The 19,656-nt window shown below is 33.9% G+C and overlaps 1 protein-coding gene and 1 long non-coding RNA gene across 5 annotated transcripts in view; both read left to right on the forward strand.

Moving 5' to 3' along the window:
- Positions 1-19,656, forward strand: part of LNPK (lunapark, ER junction formation factor) — a 73,779-nt gene that overhangs the window by 15,426 nt on the left and 38,697 nt on the right. For all 4 annotated transcript variants that reach the window (XM_032292884.1, XM_032292886.1, XM_032292885.1 and 1 more), the window contains exons 5-6: positions 5,805-5,863; positions 14,510-14,550. In XM_032292884.1, coding sequence (XP_032148775.1) covers positions 5,805-5,863; positions 14,510-14,550 — 100 coding nt within the window. The remainder of the gene's footprint in view (positions 1-5,804; positions 5,864-14,509; positions 14,551-19,656) is intronic.
- Positions 16,451-18,791, forward strand: LOC116561126. The gene is made up of 2 exons (XR_004273297.1): positions 16,451-16,771; positions 17,836-18,791. It is a non-coding gene; the product is annotated as an uncharacterized LOC116561126 (long non-coding RNA).

The following is a 19,656-nucleotide window of genomic DNA, read 5'->3' on the forward strand; positions in this document are numbered from 1 at the left end:
TTATTATGCTGTATAGATCTTCTATATCCTAATAAGGATGTATTTCTCCTTTTCCCTATATTTCCTTTAGTTTTGCTTTATGAATGTTGGCACTTTGCTCTTTGCATGGGTATTTCTGTTACATCTTCATAGTAAAAACATCTTTTTAAAATAAGTTTTAATTCTGAAAAAATTATAGGTTAACAGGAAGTCACAGAACAAAACGTACAGGCAGGTAGCATGTACCCTCATCTAGACTCCCCCCATTGTAACATCTTGCGTGAGTATACAGTAGTTTCCCTCTTATCCATGGTTTTGCCCTCTGTAGTTTCAGTTAACTGTGGTCAATCACAGTCTGAAAATATTAGTTTTTTGAGAGAGACTACATTCATATAACTTTTATTGCAGTATAGTTATACTTGTTCTATTTTATTATTAGTTATTGTTGTTAACCTCTTACTGTGCCTAATTTATAAATTAAATCCCTGTACCTACATGGTAAGTATTTATAGGAAAAAACACAGTGTATGTTGAATTTGGTACTTATCCATGGTTTTAGGCATCCACTGGGGGTCTTGGAACATATCACTGAGGATAAGGGAGCACTACTGTAGTAAATTTTCACAGGCAGGAAATTGTCATTGCTTCAATCCACAGAGCTTATTCAGATTTCGTCAGTTTTATATGAATTCACTTGTGTGGGTTTTATATTTCTATGCAATTTTATCACTTGTAGCTTTGGGTAACCACCCACAATTTGGATCCAGAACTGTTCCATCACCTTAAGGCTCCTTTTTGCTACTCCTTCATAGCCATACACATCTTCCTACACTTTCCCCATTCCTAACCCCTGCCATCCATTAATCTGTTTTCTATCTCCACAAATTTATTATTTGATGTATGTTATAAAATGGAATCACATAGTATGTAACCTTTTGAAATTGACTTTTTTCACTCAATATATTCTTGAGATCCATCCAAGTTGTTCAATGTATCAATAGTTCCTTTCTTTCTCTGAGTAGTATTCCATGTTATTAATGTACCTTAGTTTAACCATTCACCTGCTGAAGGACATTTGCATTGTTTCCAGTTCTTGGCTATTACAAATAAGGATGCAATGAATATTTGTGTACAGGTTTTTATATGAACATTAGTTATTTCTCTGGGCTATATGCCCAAGGGTGCAAATGCTGGAATATATGGTAAGTACATGTTAGTTTTGTAAGAAATTGCTAAATTCTTTTCAGAGTCGCTATACCATTTTACATTTCCACTAGGTAGGTATGAGTGATCCAGTTTCTCTACATCTTTGCCAGCATTTGGTGTTAATCAGTATTTTCTGTTTTGACTGTTCTGTTAGGTATGTAGCAATATTTCATTGTGGTTTTAATTTTTATTTCCCTAATGGCTGAGGATGTTTTGTGTGCTTATTTGCCATTTATATGTATCTTTTTCAGTAAAATGTTTATTCATGACTTTTGTCCAGTTTTCTAATTGGATTGTTAGGTTTTTTTTACTGCTGAGTTTTGAAAGTTCTTTATATATTATGGATAAGTTCTTTGTTGGATATATGGTTTACAACTTTTTTTTACCCCTAGTCTTTAGCTTGTCTTTTCTTTCAGAGCAAAATTTTTAAAATTTTGATGAGGTTTAAGTTATCAGTTTTTCCCTTTGTTAATTGTGTTTTTCTTGTCAATTCTGAGAACACTTTACCTTGCTACAGGTTGTGAAGGTTTTCTCTTAACGTTTTTTCTATGCCTTAATTTTTTTTTATTTTTGCATTTAAGTTCATAATCCATTTTGAGTTAATTGAGGTTCAGGTTGAGGTGGTTTTGTTTTTGTTTTTTGTTTGTGCCTGTGGATGTGCTCAGTTACCCCAGCACCATTTGTTGGAAAGGAGTCACATCTTTTTTTTTTTTTTTTAAACTGTATAAAGTGACCTTTTTCTAGTTTAAAGATTTTTTTTTAAAAATTTAACTTTTGGGGTTTTAAGACCACAACCCTTGTTTTATTTGCATTTGCCTGCTATACCTTCGTCAATGGTTTTATTTTTCAACCTAAAAGACATTTCGTTTTAGATGTGTTGTCTATTTTCATTATAGAGTTGGGTTTTTTGTAGTGATACAGTGTGAAGGTCTTTTTCTTTTACCTTATTGAGTTTAGCCCACTTAATATTTATTGATATGAAAGAAGTTGGTCTGTTTTGAAACAATTTTTTTTTTTTTTTTTGCTTTTAGTTTTTATAATTAATTAAAACCTTTTACTATGTGGTATATTTACTTTGGGTCAGTTATTTATAGGTTGTATGAGTATAAAGACATGTCCTCCTGTGTTCCAGGCTAATTAGAACTTTCCTTATGATTCAGGATTTTGTGTGTGAATTTGTTTAGCTGTTATCTTTTCCCAGCCAATGGGGCTAGGCATTTTTTTTTCACAATACAAAACTTTGCCACCAACGCCCTTGCCATAGAAACAGAATGCTCTTTGTAAATAGGGTACTTCTGAATAATTTCTGTTTAATTTCTGCCTTCTCTCTTTTCTTATTGGAACCAAACTGAGGAGTTTCTGCCTGTAGCTGTGCATCTTGTTCTCATTGTTACAAACACGGGTTTTATGTTGTACACTTGGAAAAGTTTACCTTGCTACCTCTTTGTGAAATACGCAGTTTTCTTGTTTAGCTTCCACTTTTTGGAGCCCTTGTATAATAATCTTCATTGCTTTTGAGAATGCCTTCACCTATTCTAATGGTTGAGTTTTAGTTATATCTCCGTTTTACCAGAGAAGGAGTTTGTGTTTTTATTTTGTTCTCCTTGTTGATTTGGATTATTTTTAAAAAGAGAAGGGAGAAGTGGAGTTTATATCACTATTCTCTTACTAGATTTTAGTAATAGTATCTTTAATATCTTCATTATCTTCACAAAACATGTTGCTATATTTTAATACATTTTTGATTATTGAGAGAGCAAAACTTTCGTTGGGTTAGCTAAAACAGATTCCTGAAGTACTTTAGTTCTTTTTCTAAATTTTATTTAAAAATACAAAAGGGCTAGGCATGATGGTTCATGCCTATAATCCCAGCACTTTGGGAGGGTGAGGCAGGAGGATTGCTTGAGGCCAGGAGTTCAAGACCGGTTAGTGCAACATGGTGAGATCCTCTCTTTACAGAAAAACAAAACAAAACAAAGAATTTCATTTTATTTAGCTCTAAAGAATAATACATTCTCTATGCTTTACCTTTTCAAGTTGTGAAGACTTGACATTTAGAATTGTCTGTTGTTTGATAGCTCATGTTATTCAGGAAGAATTCTGATAAAAACCAGAGGAAGAGTTTATTGTCCACAGAGGGGATTTAGTGAGTTTTATTTTGAAGAGAGTATATTTCAATTTTTGTAGTATTTACACTTTGACAATTATATATGCTTTTAAAAAAGTATCTACTCATTTAAGCATATTTATACATTTCCTACAGAATTCTAGTCACTATCTCTGCAATTCCATCTTTTTTGTCCCCTGTTTTCTTTATGATTTTTAAAAGCCTTCTCTTCCAGCCTGTTACTACATCAGCAGGTTTGCAGTGGAGAAGCAATATGAGACTTTTCTATTGTAGGATTCTTAAGGGTTATAAGCATTATGCTTAACCTATTCTCTTATCTCCCTTCCCTTGATAAGAACAAAGCTTGGTGTTTTTTGTACTTTTATGTAATTGTCTAAGTGCCATATAGGAATCTGGTGCTAGTTATTTGGTGTTTTCATGTCACAAAAATAAATCATCAAAATATAAAAAAAGTGTATTATCTATTTCTGTGTAACAAATTGCTCCAAAAGTTAGTGCTTAAAACAACAAATGTTTATTATGTCTCAGCTCTTGAGGGGCAGGAATATTAGGAGCAGCTTAGCTGGGTAGTCCTGTCTCAGGATGCTTTGTTCTAACATAAATTGCAGTTAAGCTGTTAGTCGGGTCCACAGTCATCTCAAGGCTTAACTAAATCCACACAATCACTGTAGATAAAGTCATTGCAGATCTTTAACCCCTCTGCTGTTATCCAATCTCAAGCGCACTGCTAGATATTTTATTTCTTTTTGCCATCATCAGCAATGGTATTTGCAATCCCCCTGACTTTCTTCATTCTGTTCTTGTGTTCCTTTTGCTGTTTCCTTGAGGCCTTTTTCTTTTCATATAGGGTGTTTATTTGGCAAGCCTGTGTTTAGTTTCCTTTTTCTTTGTATAATCCAAGGATTTATAGATCATGCCAAAGACAGTTGTCTTACCACCACTAAAATGGGTTCTGAATTCAAATCCCAATAAGATATCTGGTGTGTTCTTAACTCATTTTGGCTGATTTTTTTCCTAATCTACTTCTAAATCCACACAGGCAGCTGTTAGCAGGCATCAGTTCTTTGCTGAGTGTTTACCACAGACTTTTCTTCCTTACTGCATGGACCTTTTCATAGACTTCCCTGACTGTTCTCATATCATGACAGCTACTAATCCAAGAGAGAGAAGTGAAAGAGGAGGCCCAAAATGGAAGCTGTGTTCCTTTATAACTTAATCTTGAAGTGATATACTATCACTCTGCCATGCACAGACCAACACTGCTGAGAGAGGACTACATAATGGTGTGAATACCAAGAGACAGGGATCACTGGTGACTACTTGCAGGTTGACTCCCCAAAATAGCAATGCTATATTTCGGAGTGAAGGACTAATTTTCATACTTCTGAATTTATTTCCAGTGCAGTGGATTCTTTTTAAAAGAGATACAGTGTATTTTTTAAGATGATGAACAATGTTTATATACTTATTTCTGTCGCCCAGGCTGGAATGCAGTGGCATGATCTTGGCTCACTGCAACCTCCTCCTCCTGCGTTCAAGTGATTATCCTGCCTCAGCCTCTTGAGTAGCTGGGACTATAGGCATGTGCCACCACTAGTGGCTAATTTTTGTATGTTTGGTAGAGATGGGGTTTCACCATGTTGGCTTGGCTGGTCTCGAACGTCTGATCTCAGGAGATCCACCTGCCTTGGCCTCCGAAAGGGCTGAGATTACAGGCGTGAGCCACCATGCCCAGTCTTATGTAATTATTTCTACCATGTTCTATGGAGAATAAGTATTTTGCTATGTTTACATTGAATTTAAGAGATTACCCTGACAAGTTTGCAATGACGATTATTCATTTAGTTTAATTCTTTTAATTCATTTGATGTCTTACTAATGCAAGTTCTGAAGAATTATCCTTATAAAGTATTTGGAAGGAGATATTTAGCTAATTTTACTTATCAAGTATTTATTTGAAGGTAAGGTTTTTGTTTATTTTTCCCAGATAGCTTAATCACTTAGAGTAGAGACTGTCCCTCTAATGTTAAATAATAGGGAAGGAGTAGCAACTTACATTTGTATAATGCTCTTACATTTGTTAAAGCATTTTTCCTTAATGTGTGGGAATAGACAAATTAAGTTTTTGGAAGTGATGCTTGCTTGGAAATAAGGGATTCTAATACTGTTCTCAGTCTTTTGGGGGGTGCATAGATCCCTTTCAGATTGAATGAAAGCAATGGTCTTTCCAGAGAAATGCACGTATGCACACAAAGGTAATTTTGCAGTTTAAGGGGATCATCAGAAGGTCTGTGGACTTTAGGTTGAGAACTCTTTCTTTGAAAGCACAGTTTCTAAAGTTCTCTGGCAGAAGGAAGTGCTTTTCGGTTTTCTGTATAAAAGGAAACAATGTACCTAACTCTAATTTGAAATACATGTTTTCATTTTACATGGCTTCTAATTCACTTTTTCTAATGATGGTTCGTGTTTCTTAATTTTGCTTCCCCTTTAGCATCTGGAGCATAAGAACAGTACTTATTTTCTTCTTTTCCAAGAGAACAGAAAGAAATAGTAAGTTTAATTTCAATTTTTAATAAATACTTTAAAAAATACCTATCTTAGAATGTACTGGTAAGACAAGTTGTAAAATAATATATTGGGATGATAATGTGGTAAATATTGAAGAGTTATTATAAATCATGAGAAAGGTTATAAATGATCAAGATGGTTCTGTTTTTAATTTGTGTTATTTCCGTCTTGTTCAATTAGATGTTTTTTTACACAAAACAAACATTTTTTTAAAAATTTGAGACAGAATGAGGGGGATGGGAAGAGCCTGTTGCCCAGGTTAGAGTGCAGTGGCACCATCTCAGCTAACTGCAACCTTCACCTCCTGGGTCAAGCGATTCTCATGCCTCAGCCTCTGGAGTAGCTGGGATTGCAGGCGTGTGCTACCACACGCAGCTAATATTTGGTATTTTTATAGAGACAGGGTTTCGCCATGTTGTCCAGACTGGTCTCAAACTTCTGAGCTCAGGAAATCCTCTTGCCTTGGTCTCTCAAAGTGCTAGGATTGCAGGTGTGAGCCATAGCACCTGACCGAAGCAAACATTTTTAAATAAAGAGAGTTTATATTTGTTAAATTAATCCTTATGGTCAACTTAGTTTGTTACAGAGCCTTGTTTCGTTTTTACCTCAACCCATATTTTTACCCCATATATTATTTTGAAGTATATTCCAAATGTATCTCTCTCTTTTCATACATACAAAAGAATTCTCGATATCATAAAATATTAAATATAAAAATACTTTTCAGTTGTCTCATGAGTATCATTTGCTTTTAAAAAATTTTGTTTGACTAAGGATCCAAATAAAGTTTTTACAAATATTAATATATGGCTTTCAAATTGCCCTCTTCACTCATGACCTGTCTTCTTTTCTGCTCTCATTAGGTCCTATAATCGACCCCAATGACTGTTTCCTTGCTGACACTCTTGACCCTTTTGCTCCTCCTTCTTGTCCTACTTATCTGTGAAAGCCTACCCTCTTTAAATATGATTATACGCCTAATCAGTGACTGGCAAAACAGTATTCTGATTAAATACATTTACAGGTTTAATCTCATCGAAGCAGCTAAACTTGTTAGAGGAAAATCATATAACGTGCTCACCTCACCAGACTTACTTTAAATCTATGATTGCAAATATCAAATATGTACTTAAAACTACTTTATTGTTCTATTGTAATTCTTCAGTAAATTCATCTTTTTCTCTTTCAGCTTGATGTTTGTTATTGCATTTCTGCTCAAATCACTAATACCTGCCTCCCTACCAAAAACCAACAATCAAATCTAACCAAACTAAAACCCACCAACCAACCAAATAAAAAAAATCAAAAGTCACAAACAAACAAAAAACCCTACAAAATCTACCTGGTCACTCTTTACCTATAGTTTTACTTTATACAGAAAATAGATGTAAACAGATAAGAGCTACCTACACCACCAACTGCAGTTGTCCTTCAGTATCTGTGAGGGATTGGTCCCAGGACCCTCAAGAATAAAAATGGTATAGAATTTGGATGTAACCTACATGTCCTCCCCATACTTTAAATCATTTGTAGATTACTTGTAATCTCTAACATAATGTAAATGCTATAAAATAGTTGCTATACTGTATTACTTTTAAATTTGTATTATTTTTTATTGTTGTGTTGTTATTTTTTTCTGAATATTTTTGATTCATGGTTGATTTAATTGTTGCGAGTGCTGAACTCATCCACATGGAGGGCTGACTGTATATCAAGTTAGCTCTATCTGTACTCATTATGGTTTCATCCTTCATTGTATTTTGAAAGACTGGCCTTGATCTTATCTATGGCTAACTTGTCATTTATACTCTGGATTCTAAATACTCTGGCTATCTCCAGAGCTTTGCTCTTATAGTTATCTCCTGTAGTTATCATCTCTTTTGCATCATTTTCTATTTTATTATTCCATTGGTATATAATCCTGTCTCAGTATGACTATTTGGGGTGTGGGGGAACCTCCCCTGACCCTGCATTTCTGTTAAGCTACCACCAATTTCTCTTTCTTGTTCAAAACAAAATTTCTTAAAAAGTTGTTTATAGTTGGTATCTCCTCTTTTCCACCCACTTATTCCTTCTTAGTATACGTTGTTTGGGTTTTGTTTCTACCGTTTTTTACTGCAGTGGCTCATTTCAAGGTCACTCATTAACTATGTCTTGTCAAAGCTAGTAATCAGTTCTCTTTTCTCATCCAGCTTAATCTCTTAATAGCATTTGAATTAATTCAGTTATTCACCCTTTTTCTGAAAAATTTTTATCTTTAAGCTTCTTTGACAACACTTCACTGGTCATTTCTTTTTAGTTTTATTTGCTTTACGTCTTCTACTAGAATCCTGCCTTTGATGTTTTTTGATAACTTGTTTGAGTCTGTGCTGTCTAATAGAATCTTCTATGATGATGAGCATAATCTGTATGTACTGTTCAATATGGTATCTGCTAGCCATTTGTGACTGTTGAGCACTTGAAATGAGGCTAGTGTAAATGAAGAACTGGATTTTAAATAGCTTAAATTTAAATAGCCCCATGTGGCTACTGGCTACTATTATTACATTAGACAGTGCATCTCTAGATGATTTTATTCACTTCCACAGATTTAAATATTGCCTATTTGTTAATGATTCCCAAATTTCAATCCTTAGTCCGGACTCTTCCCTTCAGCTATAGACTTGTATAGCTAGCTATGTAATTGACATTTCCACTTAGGAGTGTAGTAGGCATCTCATGAGTAAAATGGCCAAAAGAGAATTAATATTGCTCCTCCCCTTTATTCCCACTCATATGTGCTTTTCCCTTTGTCTTCTCCATCTCAGTAAATGCTTACCCTATATGATGAATAGTTAAAACTTGTTTTAGTTAGGGTTCTCCAGAGAAACAGAACCAATAAGAAATATTATGACGAATTGGCTCATGCAATTGTGGAGACTCAGAAGTCTCAAGATCTGCAGTTAGCAAGCTGGAGACCCAGGAGGGCCAATGGTTTAGTTCCAGTCTAAGTCTGAAGGTCTGAGAACAAAGAGAGCCACTAAGTGTAAGTTCTAGTTTGAAAGCTAGCAGGTTCAAGACCCAGGAAGAGCTGATGTTTCAGTTTGAGTCTGAAGGCAGGAAAAGATAGATGTCTTTGCTCAAGGGAGTCAGACATTGGGTGTTCACACTCACTGGAGGGAGGAACAAACTTTTTGTTCTGTTCAGGCCTTCAGTTGATTGGATGAGGGCCACTTCATTAAGGAGAGCAATCTGCGTTACTCAGTCTATGGATTAAAATGCTAATCTTACCCCAAAATAGCCTCACAGACACCCAGAATGTTTGACCAATTATCTGGATACACTGTATGGCCTAATCAAATTAACCATCACAAGACCAAAAATCTAGGAGCCATTTTTGATCTTCTTTCATATTCAATCATGTTACTGGCAAGTCATATAATCTTTACCTCCAAAATTATCTTGAATCTGACCAGTTCTCACCTTTACTACCACAGTTCTAATGAATTATCATCTCTTGGTTGCACAACTGCTTTCTCACTAGTCTGTTTTTAAGGTGTACATCAGACCTTTGGGTCCTTTGCTTAAAATTTTCTAATAGCTTCCCAATGCAACCAGAGTGAAATCTGAATTCTAACCCTGACTTTCTAGCTTATTCCTGTTTCTCCAACCTCATCGTTCACTCTCCTTTATTCACTTTTGCTCCAAGCACACTCAGCATCTTTCTGTACTACAAACAAATTCTCTGAACCTTACAGATTCTTTTTTCTTTTTCTTTCTTTACTTTCTTTTTTTTTTTTTTTTTTGAGATGGAGTCTCACTCCATTGCCCAGGCTGGAGTGCAGTAGCATGATCTCAGCTCACTATAACCTCCACCCTGCTGATTCAAGAAATTCTCCTGCTTCAGTCTCCCAAGTAGCTGGGATTACAGGCACCCACTTCTATGTCCAGCTAATTTTTTTGTATTTTAGTAGAACTGGGGTTTCACCGTGTTGGCCAAACTGGTCTCTAACTCCTGGCCTCAAGTGATCCGCCCACCTCAGCCTCCCAAAGTGCTGGGATTACAGGCATGAGCCACCGTGCCCAGTTGAACCTTACAGCTTCTTAATTTATAAAATGGAAACAGAAAGAATGAGTAAGGCCTAGTGTCTGATAGCACAGTAGGGTCACTATAGCCAATACTAACTGTGCATTTTAAAATAAAGAGTGTAAATGGATTGTTTGCAGTTCAATGGATAAATGCTTGAGGGGTTGGATACCTCATTCTTCATGAAGTGCTTATTTAACATTTCACATTGTATGCCTGTATCAAAACATGTCATGTACCTCATAAATACATGCAGGCACTATGTACCCACAAAAAATAATGAAAACAGAAATATTAGTTTTAGTAGCACTGTTAAAAGTAGTAAATGTAACTATATATGAAAGCATATAAAAATTGGGAAGTGTTAAATAAATGTGAGCTAATAGCACTGATTCTTCTTTTATTTTTCTTGAGTAAATGGTTAGGACCCAGTACAATATTCACTTGAAGTGGGAATAGCAAGTGTCTTTGTCTAGTTCCTGGTTTTAATGGAAAAGCTTTTAATATTTTACCATTAAGTATGATGTTTGCTGTAGTTTTTTAAAAAATGTTAATACTTTTTATCAGATTAAGGAAATTTAAGCTTCTGATATTGTTTTTGGTGATAGTAATACAGCAGATGGTGGAAGAATAGGAGAATTTTAAAGCAAATACGCTTTCTGACTTCAAGGAATAGCAAGTTAAAGCAGGGATTGGCGGCTGCAGGCTGTAAGCCAATTCTTGCTCACTGCTTTGTACAGCTCATGATTTGCTTTTATATTTTTTAATTATTGCAATATTAAAATGAATAATATTTTGACATGTAAAATTTACATGAAATTCTAATTTCATCTTTTATTGGAACATATCCTTACTGTCTTTAGCTGCTTTCATCCTACAATGGCAGAATTGAGTATCCGTGACAGACTGTACGTGGCGCTCTCATCAGGCACTTGTAGTACTAATTGCTTAATCACTTCAGGCACTTATAGGACTAATCATTTCATCATTTCAGATTGTTGTATGACCAATGCGGTTATAAATTGACAGCATTTTTAAAGTGTCACCTGTATTGTTGTACTGTGACAATTATATTTTTATTACCCGTGCATACCCATCATGTAAAAACCAGAAGAGAAAAGTGAACTTTGAATGTTGCACTTTTAGTATGTAATGGAATGTGAACTATTTTATTATTAAAATGCAAGCATTCTACTTTTTATGCAATGACGTTATAGCTGTGCTAAAATAGTACAATATGTATTGACACTACCATACTAACTATGCATCATATTCCCAGCTCACAGAAAGCAATGGACACAAAAATTAGAAAATTTTAAATAGAATATATTATTGCAGAGTTTCTTCATAAAACTAAAAGGGAAAATGGGGCTTTAGCCAAGGGAAGTTTCTGAGCGACTTGTTTGTGAAGAAAGGAAAGCCATTTACCAATGATGAGTTAATTGTTTGCTGCAGCAGAAGAAATGTGCTCAGGGAAAATATACTTAAGACTAGTAACGTTTCAGCAAGAACAGTTGCCTAAAGAATTGAGAAAATTCAGAAAAACAAACATGAGTAGTCTGTTAAAGAACAAGGCAAATGGTTTCAAGTGATCTTCCTTGGCTGTTGTTGAGTTGACAAATGTTATCAGTACCGCTCCGTTGTAGTCTGAGTTGTCAACACTGAGCTTGAAGTGACTGAAGAATTAGTCTCTATAAAAAGTTTTTGCAGAACAACTTTATGTGAGAATATTATCAATGAAGTTTAGAAAACAGCCATTTACTACAACCTGAAGTGGAATCCACTAAGATGTACTATAAGTATTGGTAGTAAAAATATGTATATAGTAGAAAAAGACTTAGTTGTACACATTGTACAACACTCTTGAAACTGTAAGGTGTTTAAATTCTGTGGTTATTCATTGTATTATTCAACAACAGGTACTTTGCAGAACATATTTGAATTTGTTGTTGTGTAGTGCCAAAGGGAATTTCATTGCTCTCATGGACTTAACCATTGTCAGTTATGTGAATTTTAATCAGGAATAGAGGCTGACTATCTTGACTTGCCTCACAGCAGTTTATGGCTTAGCAGTGGTAAAGATTTATAGTGATATTTTGAGCTCAGAATCTAGATTAAAATACTTCTGAATGAGAAGAACCAACTTTAGCTACTGTGTTTGAATACTGACTGGCTTTGGAAATTAGCTTTTGCTACAGATTTGATAATGGTTCTTAATTAATTCAACCTAAGATTGCAAGGCAAAACAATGTATATATGCAAAACCTATAATGTGGAAAAGTCATTTAGAAAAAAACATTGTAATGACAAGTAATCTTTTTAAAAGTGCTATAACAATGAAGACAAGAAGCAAGATCACCATTCCCGCACAAATTTGCAGCAAATACATTATCTGAGCTGAAATTATAGTTCCAGTAGAATTTTTCAGACCTCAATGCAAGTGCAAAGGAAATTTCCATGTTTCTAAATCCATTTCACTGTATAATTGAAGAGCTTCAGTCTTTGATTGGAAGTGATTAACTTCTAATGTAATAATATTCTAAGAGAAGAATCTAATAGAATTTTATAAATGCCTTCCAAACTAGTGAATATGCTCAGTTAAAATCGTGTGCTTGTGGATTGATATCAGTATTTGGCAATAATTACCTGGGTGAAAAGACATTTTAAAAGATCAAATATGTAAAATCTCATTACAGATCAGCATTAATGGATTATCATTTGCAGTCAGTTTTGATGATAGAGAACACTTAGCTTTGAACCTCAATTAGGCAAAATGTTTTTTCAACACCGCCCCCCCCCGCCCTGCCCAAAGTATTCCATTCTTTTTACTGGTAGACTTATATTACAAAAAAATGAACTCAATTATTATGTAGGTTGAGCATTCCAAATCTGAAAATTCAAAATCTGAAATGCTTCTAAATCCAAAAATTTTTTGAGTGCCAATGTGATACTCAAAGGAAATAGTCCTTGCAGCATTTTGGATTTTGGATTTTTGGATTTGGAATGCTCAGCTGGGGTATATTCTGCAGATATCCAAAATTCAAAAAATCTGAAATCTGAAACATTTCTAGCACCAAGAATTTCAGATAAGAGATACTCAACCTGTATTTGAATTTAATCAATAAAATGTTGTGGAAATTTTGTACTTTTTAGGCTGGGCACAGTAGCTCATACCTCTAATCCAGCACTTTGGGAAGCCAAAGCAGGTGGATCACCTGAGATCAGGAGTTTGAGACCAGCCTGGCCAACATGGTGAAACCTTGTCTCTACTAAAAATACAAAAATTAGCTTGATGTGATGGCACACGCCCCTAATCCCAGCTACTTGGGAGGTGGAGGCACAAGAATTGCTTGAACGCCGGAGGCAGAGGTTATAGTGAGCTGAGATCACACCACTGCCCTCCAGCCTGGGTGACAGAGCAATATCCTGTCTCAAAACACAAAAAATATAGATTTGATTTTGCATTTTGGCCCATAAAGCCTAAAATACTTTTTTCTTTACAGAATAGGTTTGCTGACACCTGGATCAAAGTACAGATGTTTGGCTTCATCTTATCTAACAAAAAATTACTGTTTTCTTTAACGATGTTAGCAGATTTTGCACCCTTTTAAAAAGTAATAAGTTAGCTAGCACATTAAAGACTGATCGATTTTGAAAAACATTTTTATAGTAAAATCATCTTTTTATATATTTTTCTTTGAATTTTTACATAAATGATGTACTTTGAATTTCGTATTCAGGTGTTTGTTACCTAGAATTTCAGTGAAAAGAAGTAATAATTTTATTTATAAATTTAATTAAGAATAATTATTTATATTTCATTTAATAACACATTCAAGTCATAAGTTCTTCTTTCCATATGGAATAGTTTCAATTTATAGTAGTTAAATATTTCTAGAGAAAAACTAGAAACTTAAATAAATTTGTAAATCAAACATTGACATTCATAAAAGATCTCCTCTAAGATGATTATTTCTGTTCCACCATGCCAACCTATATAAGCAGGCAAATTTTAGAAATGTTTAATTTGAAAAGTTATTAGTATTCTTTTCCATGTCCCTTCTCGGATGTAATATGATAGATTTTCAAGGTTTTTTTTTTTAAAAAGTAGTGCTTAATAGTTTCAGGGTTGACTAAATAAAACATGTACTTATTTCCTTATAAACAAAGAGAACATTTTTATTACCAGTGTATAAAAAGAGATTTGATACTGATTTTGTAAATTAATGCAGGTAGGGTATTGAAAAAGAAATAATAGAAAGTAATGTTTCTGAAAATGTTAAAAAATATGTATATATATTTCAATTTAGAAAGGTGCTTTATGCTATGTAAAGTCAATTTTTTTCCTAAATGGCTTGTAATATACAATATAGGCAAAAATATGAACTATATGTGGGTGAAGATTGAGATAATTTTTGTCTCTAAAAATCAGTTAAATTTTGAGAAATCCTAAAATGAGAAGGTTTTCTTGTGTTTGCTACTGTTGTGTTTGGCATGATTTTTTTCTTATATCTAAGTATCTTAATATTTGATTTAGCTTTGATTTGAATCTTGTTTTCTAGATGGAGCACTGGATGATTTAAAGTCCCAGAGGAAAAAAATAGTAAGTTAACTTTTATTTAAAATTAATTTATATTAAACTAATAAGAACAGAATAATTAATGTTTATGTGTTATAAGTTAATAACTCTCCAAGGAACAAGTATGCTTTTAGATAGCATTTTAATGATGAAGTGAAATTGTGAATATTTTTGCTAGTTAATAATGATTGACAGGAAAAAGTAGTTTAGAAGGATTTTTGAGATTCTGAGAATTTATATCAGTGGGAAGCTGAGAAATAAGTAAATGAATCATACTGGAGGCCTAAATGATGCAAAGAGGGTTAAAAAGGTGGATACCCAGATTGTTTATTAGAGCTAAAAAAGGACCAAATATCTCTACAAGTCAGTTCTCAGTTTTTCTTAACACCAAGAAAGAGAGGGAATCAAGAAGACTGGTTGTAAGAGAGAAATTCAACATGAAAATACTGAAGAAGAGTTGGTGGCAGGGGAGAGAGAGAGAGAATTGTTTTCTTCTGAGTTTTCTACTTTCTGTCACTAACTCTGATCACATTGATATCTATTGTGGGGCTAGTTGATGCATTCCTTTGGATGTGTTGGAAAGAGGGCCAAGAGTAAGACAGGAGGAGCTCTAGCTGTTGATATATAGTAGTCTGTAGTAAGTGAATTGAAGTTGGTATTTGACACAGAGTTCCTTATTTTTTATATGATTATTTTTGAAGTATGAAAATGATGACTGCTGATAGTATTATGTTGTATAGAAATGCATTTAATGAAATTTAGTCAGGTGCAAATGATCAATCAATATATTTTAGTCTAGTATGTAACAAGTAATAATTATGAAACCAATATTATGAAGGTTAAAATTAATGTTAAAAATTTTTCTGTGAATTGATAATAAAAGATACTGGCCTTAAGGGCTTTAAGTACCTGAAAAGTAAGAGAAATATTTAATTTTAAAAGGATTCCTTAGCTTTATTTGTTTGCTCCTTATTCAGTATACTATGAAGTATTTATCAAAATTGCATTGGCAATTTTGGTGGTCCAAGCAAAACACAGAAATATCTTAGTATTATGTTTCTCCTATTCTGCACATTATGGAACAGCCAGAAATTCAAAGTGAGGAAATACTGATGGTCTCAGTGATTTAGAAGTTGTGATATGATTGGTTTGGCTTGCTGATGAGATAAAAAGAAGAGCTGGTACTGGTGATCAGAAACAAGTCCTGCTTATACCAAAATGGCAAAGTATTAAAGTAGAAAAGATGAAGAAGAAGACAAAAGAAAAGCAGAAAACAAAAAAGTCCTAAGTGATGAGAAGCAGGTCAATACCACTGGCATCACATGGCCAGAAAATAGGATCTTGAAGAATATATGATTTTGGAAAATCTTTCAATAGAGTAACAGAGCCGACTTGGAAAATTGTGTGTAAGGAGAAGTCAAGCTATTTACTACTTTTAAAATAGCCTTTAAAGGAATCTCATCATAAAAGATGATCCATTTTAAGTCTGACAACAGTTGGGAAAGTTCAGCGTTCACTAGCTCTGTATGTTTAAATGGCTCATTAGGCCTCAGTATTAATAATTCAGTATGGCATTTCTCTTGCAGTGTGACTAAAGAAAAGTAAGTTGGCGCTAATTTATTAATTAAACACAATTTGCATTTACTTGGTTATAATACTGTTTGCTACTGGAACTAGTCTGTGGTCAAGCCCTTAACAGAGCTACTTTGAGTAGTTTTACACTTTGGTTTATTTATTTATTTTTTTGAGATGGAGTTTTGCTCTTGTTGCCCAGGCTGGAGTGCAATGGTGCGATCTCGGCTCACTGCAACCTCTGCCTGCCAAGTTCAAGCGATTCTCCTGCCTCAGCTTCCCAAGTAGCTAGGATTACAGGCATGTGCCACCATACCTGGGTAATTTTGTATTTTTAGTATAGATGGGGCTTCACCATGTTGGCCAGGCTGGTCTCAAACTCCTGACCTCAGGTGGTCCACCCACCACAGCCTCCCAAAGTGCTGGGATTACAGGTGTGAGCCATCACGCCCGGCCAGTTTTACACTTTGGAAAGATAGGTATTAAGGGCAAATTAGTAAGGAGCATAGTGCTAACTAATGATCATGTTAGTAGTGGGCGGCAAAAGCTAAACATAATCAAAACTGATCTTGTTCATTGATGTTTAGGTTTAAATACTACATTTATAGTTTCAAAAATACTTTTATTGCTGAAATGACTACAGAAAAAAGAACTCTTGTCAATCTAAAACTATGTAAGTCCCAACTTTCTCTTTCATTAACAAAATTAATGCAAATTATATTTACTACTTGATATTTTATTAAAAGTGGTTTTCTTGGGGATGCATCCCTTTAATCTGAATAGATTTGTAATGTAATTTGAAATCTGTAAAATTGTAATTTGTAATGACAGATATAAATTATCAATTGATTAAAAAGTTAAATTAGGAAAATGTAGCATCTTAATGTTTTCAGAGCTTAGTGTATTTACTTATTAATATAAAGTTAGGAAGTAATCTTTAGTTAGCTAAAAAATTATCAAGTCTAGATGTGTGCATTTTACCACTCACATATTTTGTGGTCCTTTAATAAAACTTTAGTTTTTAATAATCACGGAGTAATCTGTGCAAGCAGATAATCCCTCTGCATCCATGAACATTCCTTCAAAACAGTTCAAAAGTCAAGCTGTATCAAAATACATGAGTCAAGATTACCTCTTTAAGTGGCTTCATGAAAATTTTGTGCTTTTTTCAGAATGGTAGTCCTATGTAGTAATTTCTAGCATTCTTCAGGAAATTTATGTTTTTCTGAATTCTGAGAAAAATCACTTGAGAAATTGGGAACTTGACGAAAAGTGTTATGGTTCCCTGAGAATTAAAGCTTAGCAATCAACTACAGATATCACTAGTTCAAAGGAATCCACTAATGTCAGCTGAAAGCAAGAGCAAGAAATTCTGACATGCCGAGTTACAGGTTAATGGTGACATTTCTCGGAACAGTACAGAAACATCTAGAAGCGGTACAATCTAATCAGCCTTGGGGGCATGTTATAAGTGTGCTTTTATGGCTTTCTCTTATTAATGGTGAGTCATTCTTACAAATAAATATTAATGTTTATATATCTACTATAATTTATAAATGTATAAAGTATGCTTTGTACAAATTCTATGCATGTTATTCCATGAAATAAGTTTTGGAAGCAAAAGAAGTCCTTAAATTGGCAGTTTTAGCTTTTATTCTTTATAGAGCTCTTAACCTTATAGCGCCTTCAAATGTTACATTTTTATATTACCCAGTAATATTTTCTGGCTTTTCCCAGTATTTGAATATTCACTTTAGGCCACACAGTAACAGAAGAAAATGCAAAGAAGAAAGATGTGACTATTATTGTGGAATATTCTTATATGAAAGCAGAAAATGCTGTAACATCTGAGTTAGTAAAAACATCATCACTTTCAACAGCAACCCCCAAATCAGGGTAACGAGAAAGTATTTTCAGCATGATAAAAGGACAAGTTTATATGGTATAACATGCTCCCTAATACTCTGAATTGCAAAGTCATTGCAAAATGAAAGAAAGTTTTCTTACATCTGGAATATTTGTCATCAATAAATATTGGATAAGGAAATTAATGCTTTGTGTGTTTTAAGATTCTATTTCAAGAATGATTATTTCAGTATTAAGTATTTGTAGAATTGTCTTTCAAAACTTAAAAAGTTTTTTTTTTGACATTTGTTTTGTGCTAGTGTGCCCTTCTTTTAATGTTTTCCAAGATGAAATGGCTATATTAAATAGAAATGATTTCACAATAATGTTATCATGTAATATAATCATGTATTTATGTTCTATCTTTTAAAACAAAAAAACTCCTAAAACTTATAGTACCACCATATTACAGAAAAATGATTCATTCTTTGTTATATCACTCATTATGTTTAAAATGCAAACTTATTAAAAATACAGAGTAATTTATGTTTTAGGGCAGGTGTATTCAATCTTTTGGTTTTCCTGGGCATATCATATGGGAAGAAGAAGAATTGTATTGGGCCACAAATAAAATACGCTAGCATTAACGATAGCTGATGAGCTCGAAAATAAAAAATTGTGAAAGAAGTTATAATATTTTAAAGTTTATGAATTTGTGTTAGTCTACATTCAAAGCTGTCCTCGGCCACATGTGGCCTTTGGCCGAGGATTGGACAACCTTGATTTAGAGAATTCTCAGGAATTCTAGTTTCTTGTTCCTGAATCTTGAGGTTAATCTGTTGAGTTTTTGAAAATTGTTTTAGGCCCATTTTGAATAATTGAGGTGTCATTGAAAATTATGTTAATGTTTTAGGCACTGTTGTGGACCCTTTCTCCTATATTACGTTTTTAAAAAACTGCACAGTAGTGCTGTGAAGAAAGTATTAAAATATCTATGCAGAGGAGAAACTGAGGCTGACAGACATGCTGACAGTCTTCCTAAGAATGGAAATGTGCATTGAACCCAGATCTTTTCTCACTTCGAAGCTTCAAGTTCACGTTCTTTCCACTGAACAGAGCGTCTCTTTATTCAAAACATATTATTCACTTAAATGTTGTATGAATGTGTGTTAGTTAAGCTATTATGTGAAAATATTTTACTAGAAGTAAATGCAAAAGAAGGGAAATAGATTTGTATCTTTTAGTATTAAAAATGATTTTATTTAAGATAAATAAAAACATAGATACACTTGAGTACTTGCTGAATAATTGCCAGGAATGTAATCATTTGAAAAATTAGTATTTTGGTTTGGGGTTTTGTGTGTTGTTTTAAAGATCACAGTTTAATCTTTTTAAACCTAGTAGTAGTTTTAGTCTAGAGATATCTGTCCAAATCAGTATGACTATTTACATTTACATTATTTAAAATGAAATAAAACTACAGGAAGGGTGCAGTGGCTAACACCTGTAATCCCAGCACCTTGGGAGGCTGAGGCTGGTGGATCATTTGAGGCCAAGAGTTCGAAACCAGCCAGGCCAACATGGGGAAACCTCATCACTACTAAAACAAAATTAGCCGGATGTGGTGGCGTGCACCTGTAATCCCGGCTACTCGGGAGGCTGAGGCAGAGAATCACTTGAACCTGGAAGGTGGAGGCTGCAGTGAGCCAAAAT

This window comes from Sapajus apella, unplaced genomic scaffold (genome assembly GCF_009761245.1).
Source record: "Sapajus apella isolate SASKATOON/1434 unplaced genomic scaffold, GSC_monkey_1.0 scaffold28, whole genome shotgun sequence".
Classification (NCBI taxonomy): domain Eukaryota; kingdom Metazoa; phylum Chordata; class Mammalia; order Primates; family Cebidae; genus Sapajus; species Sapajus apella.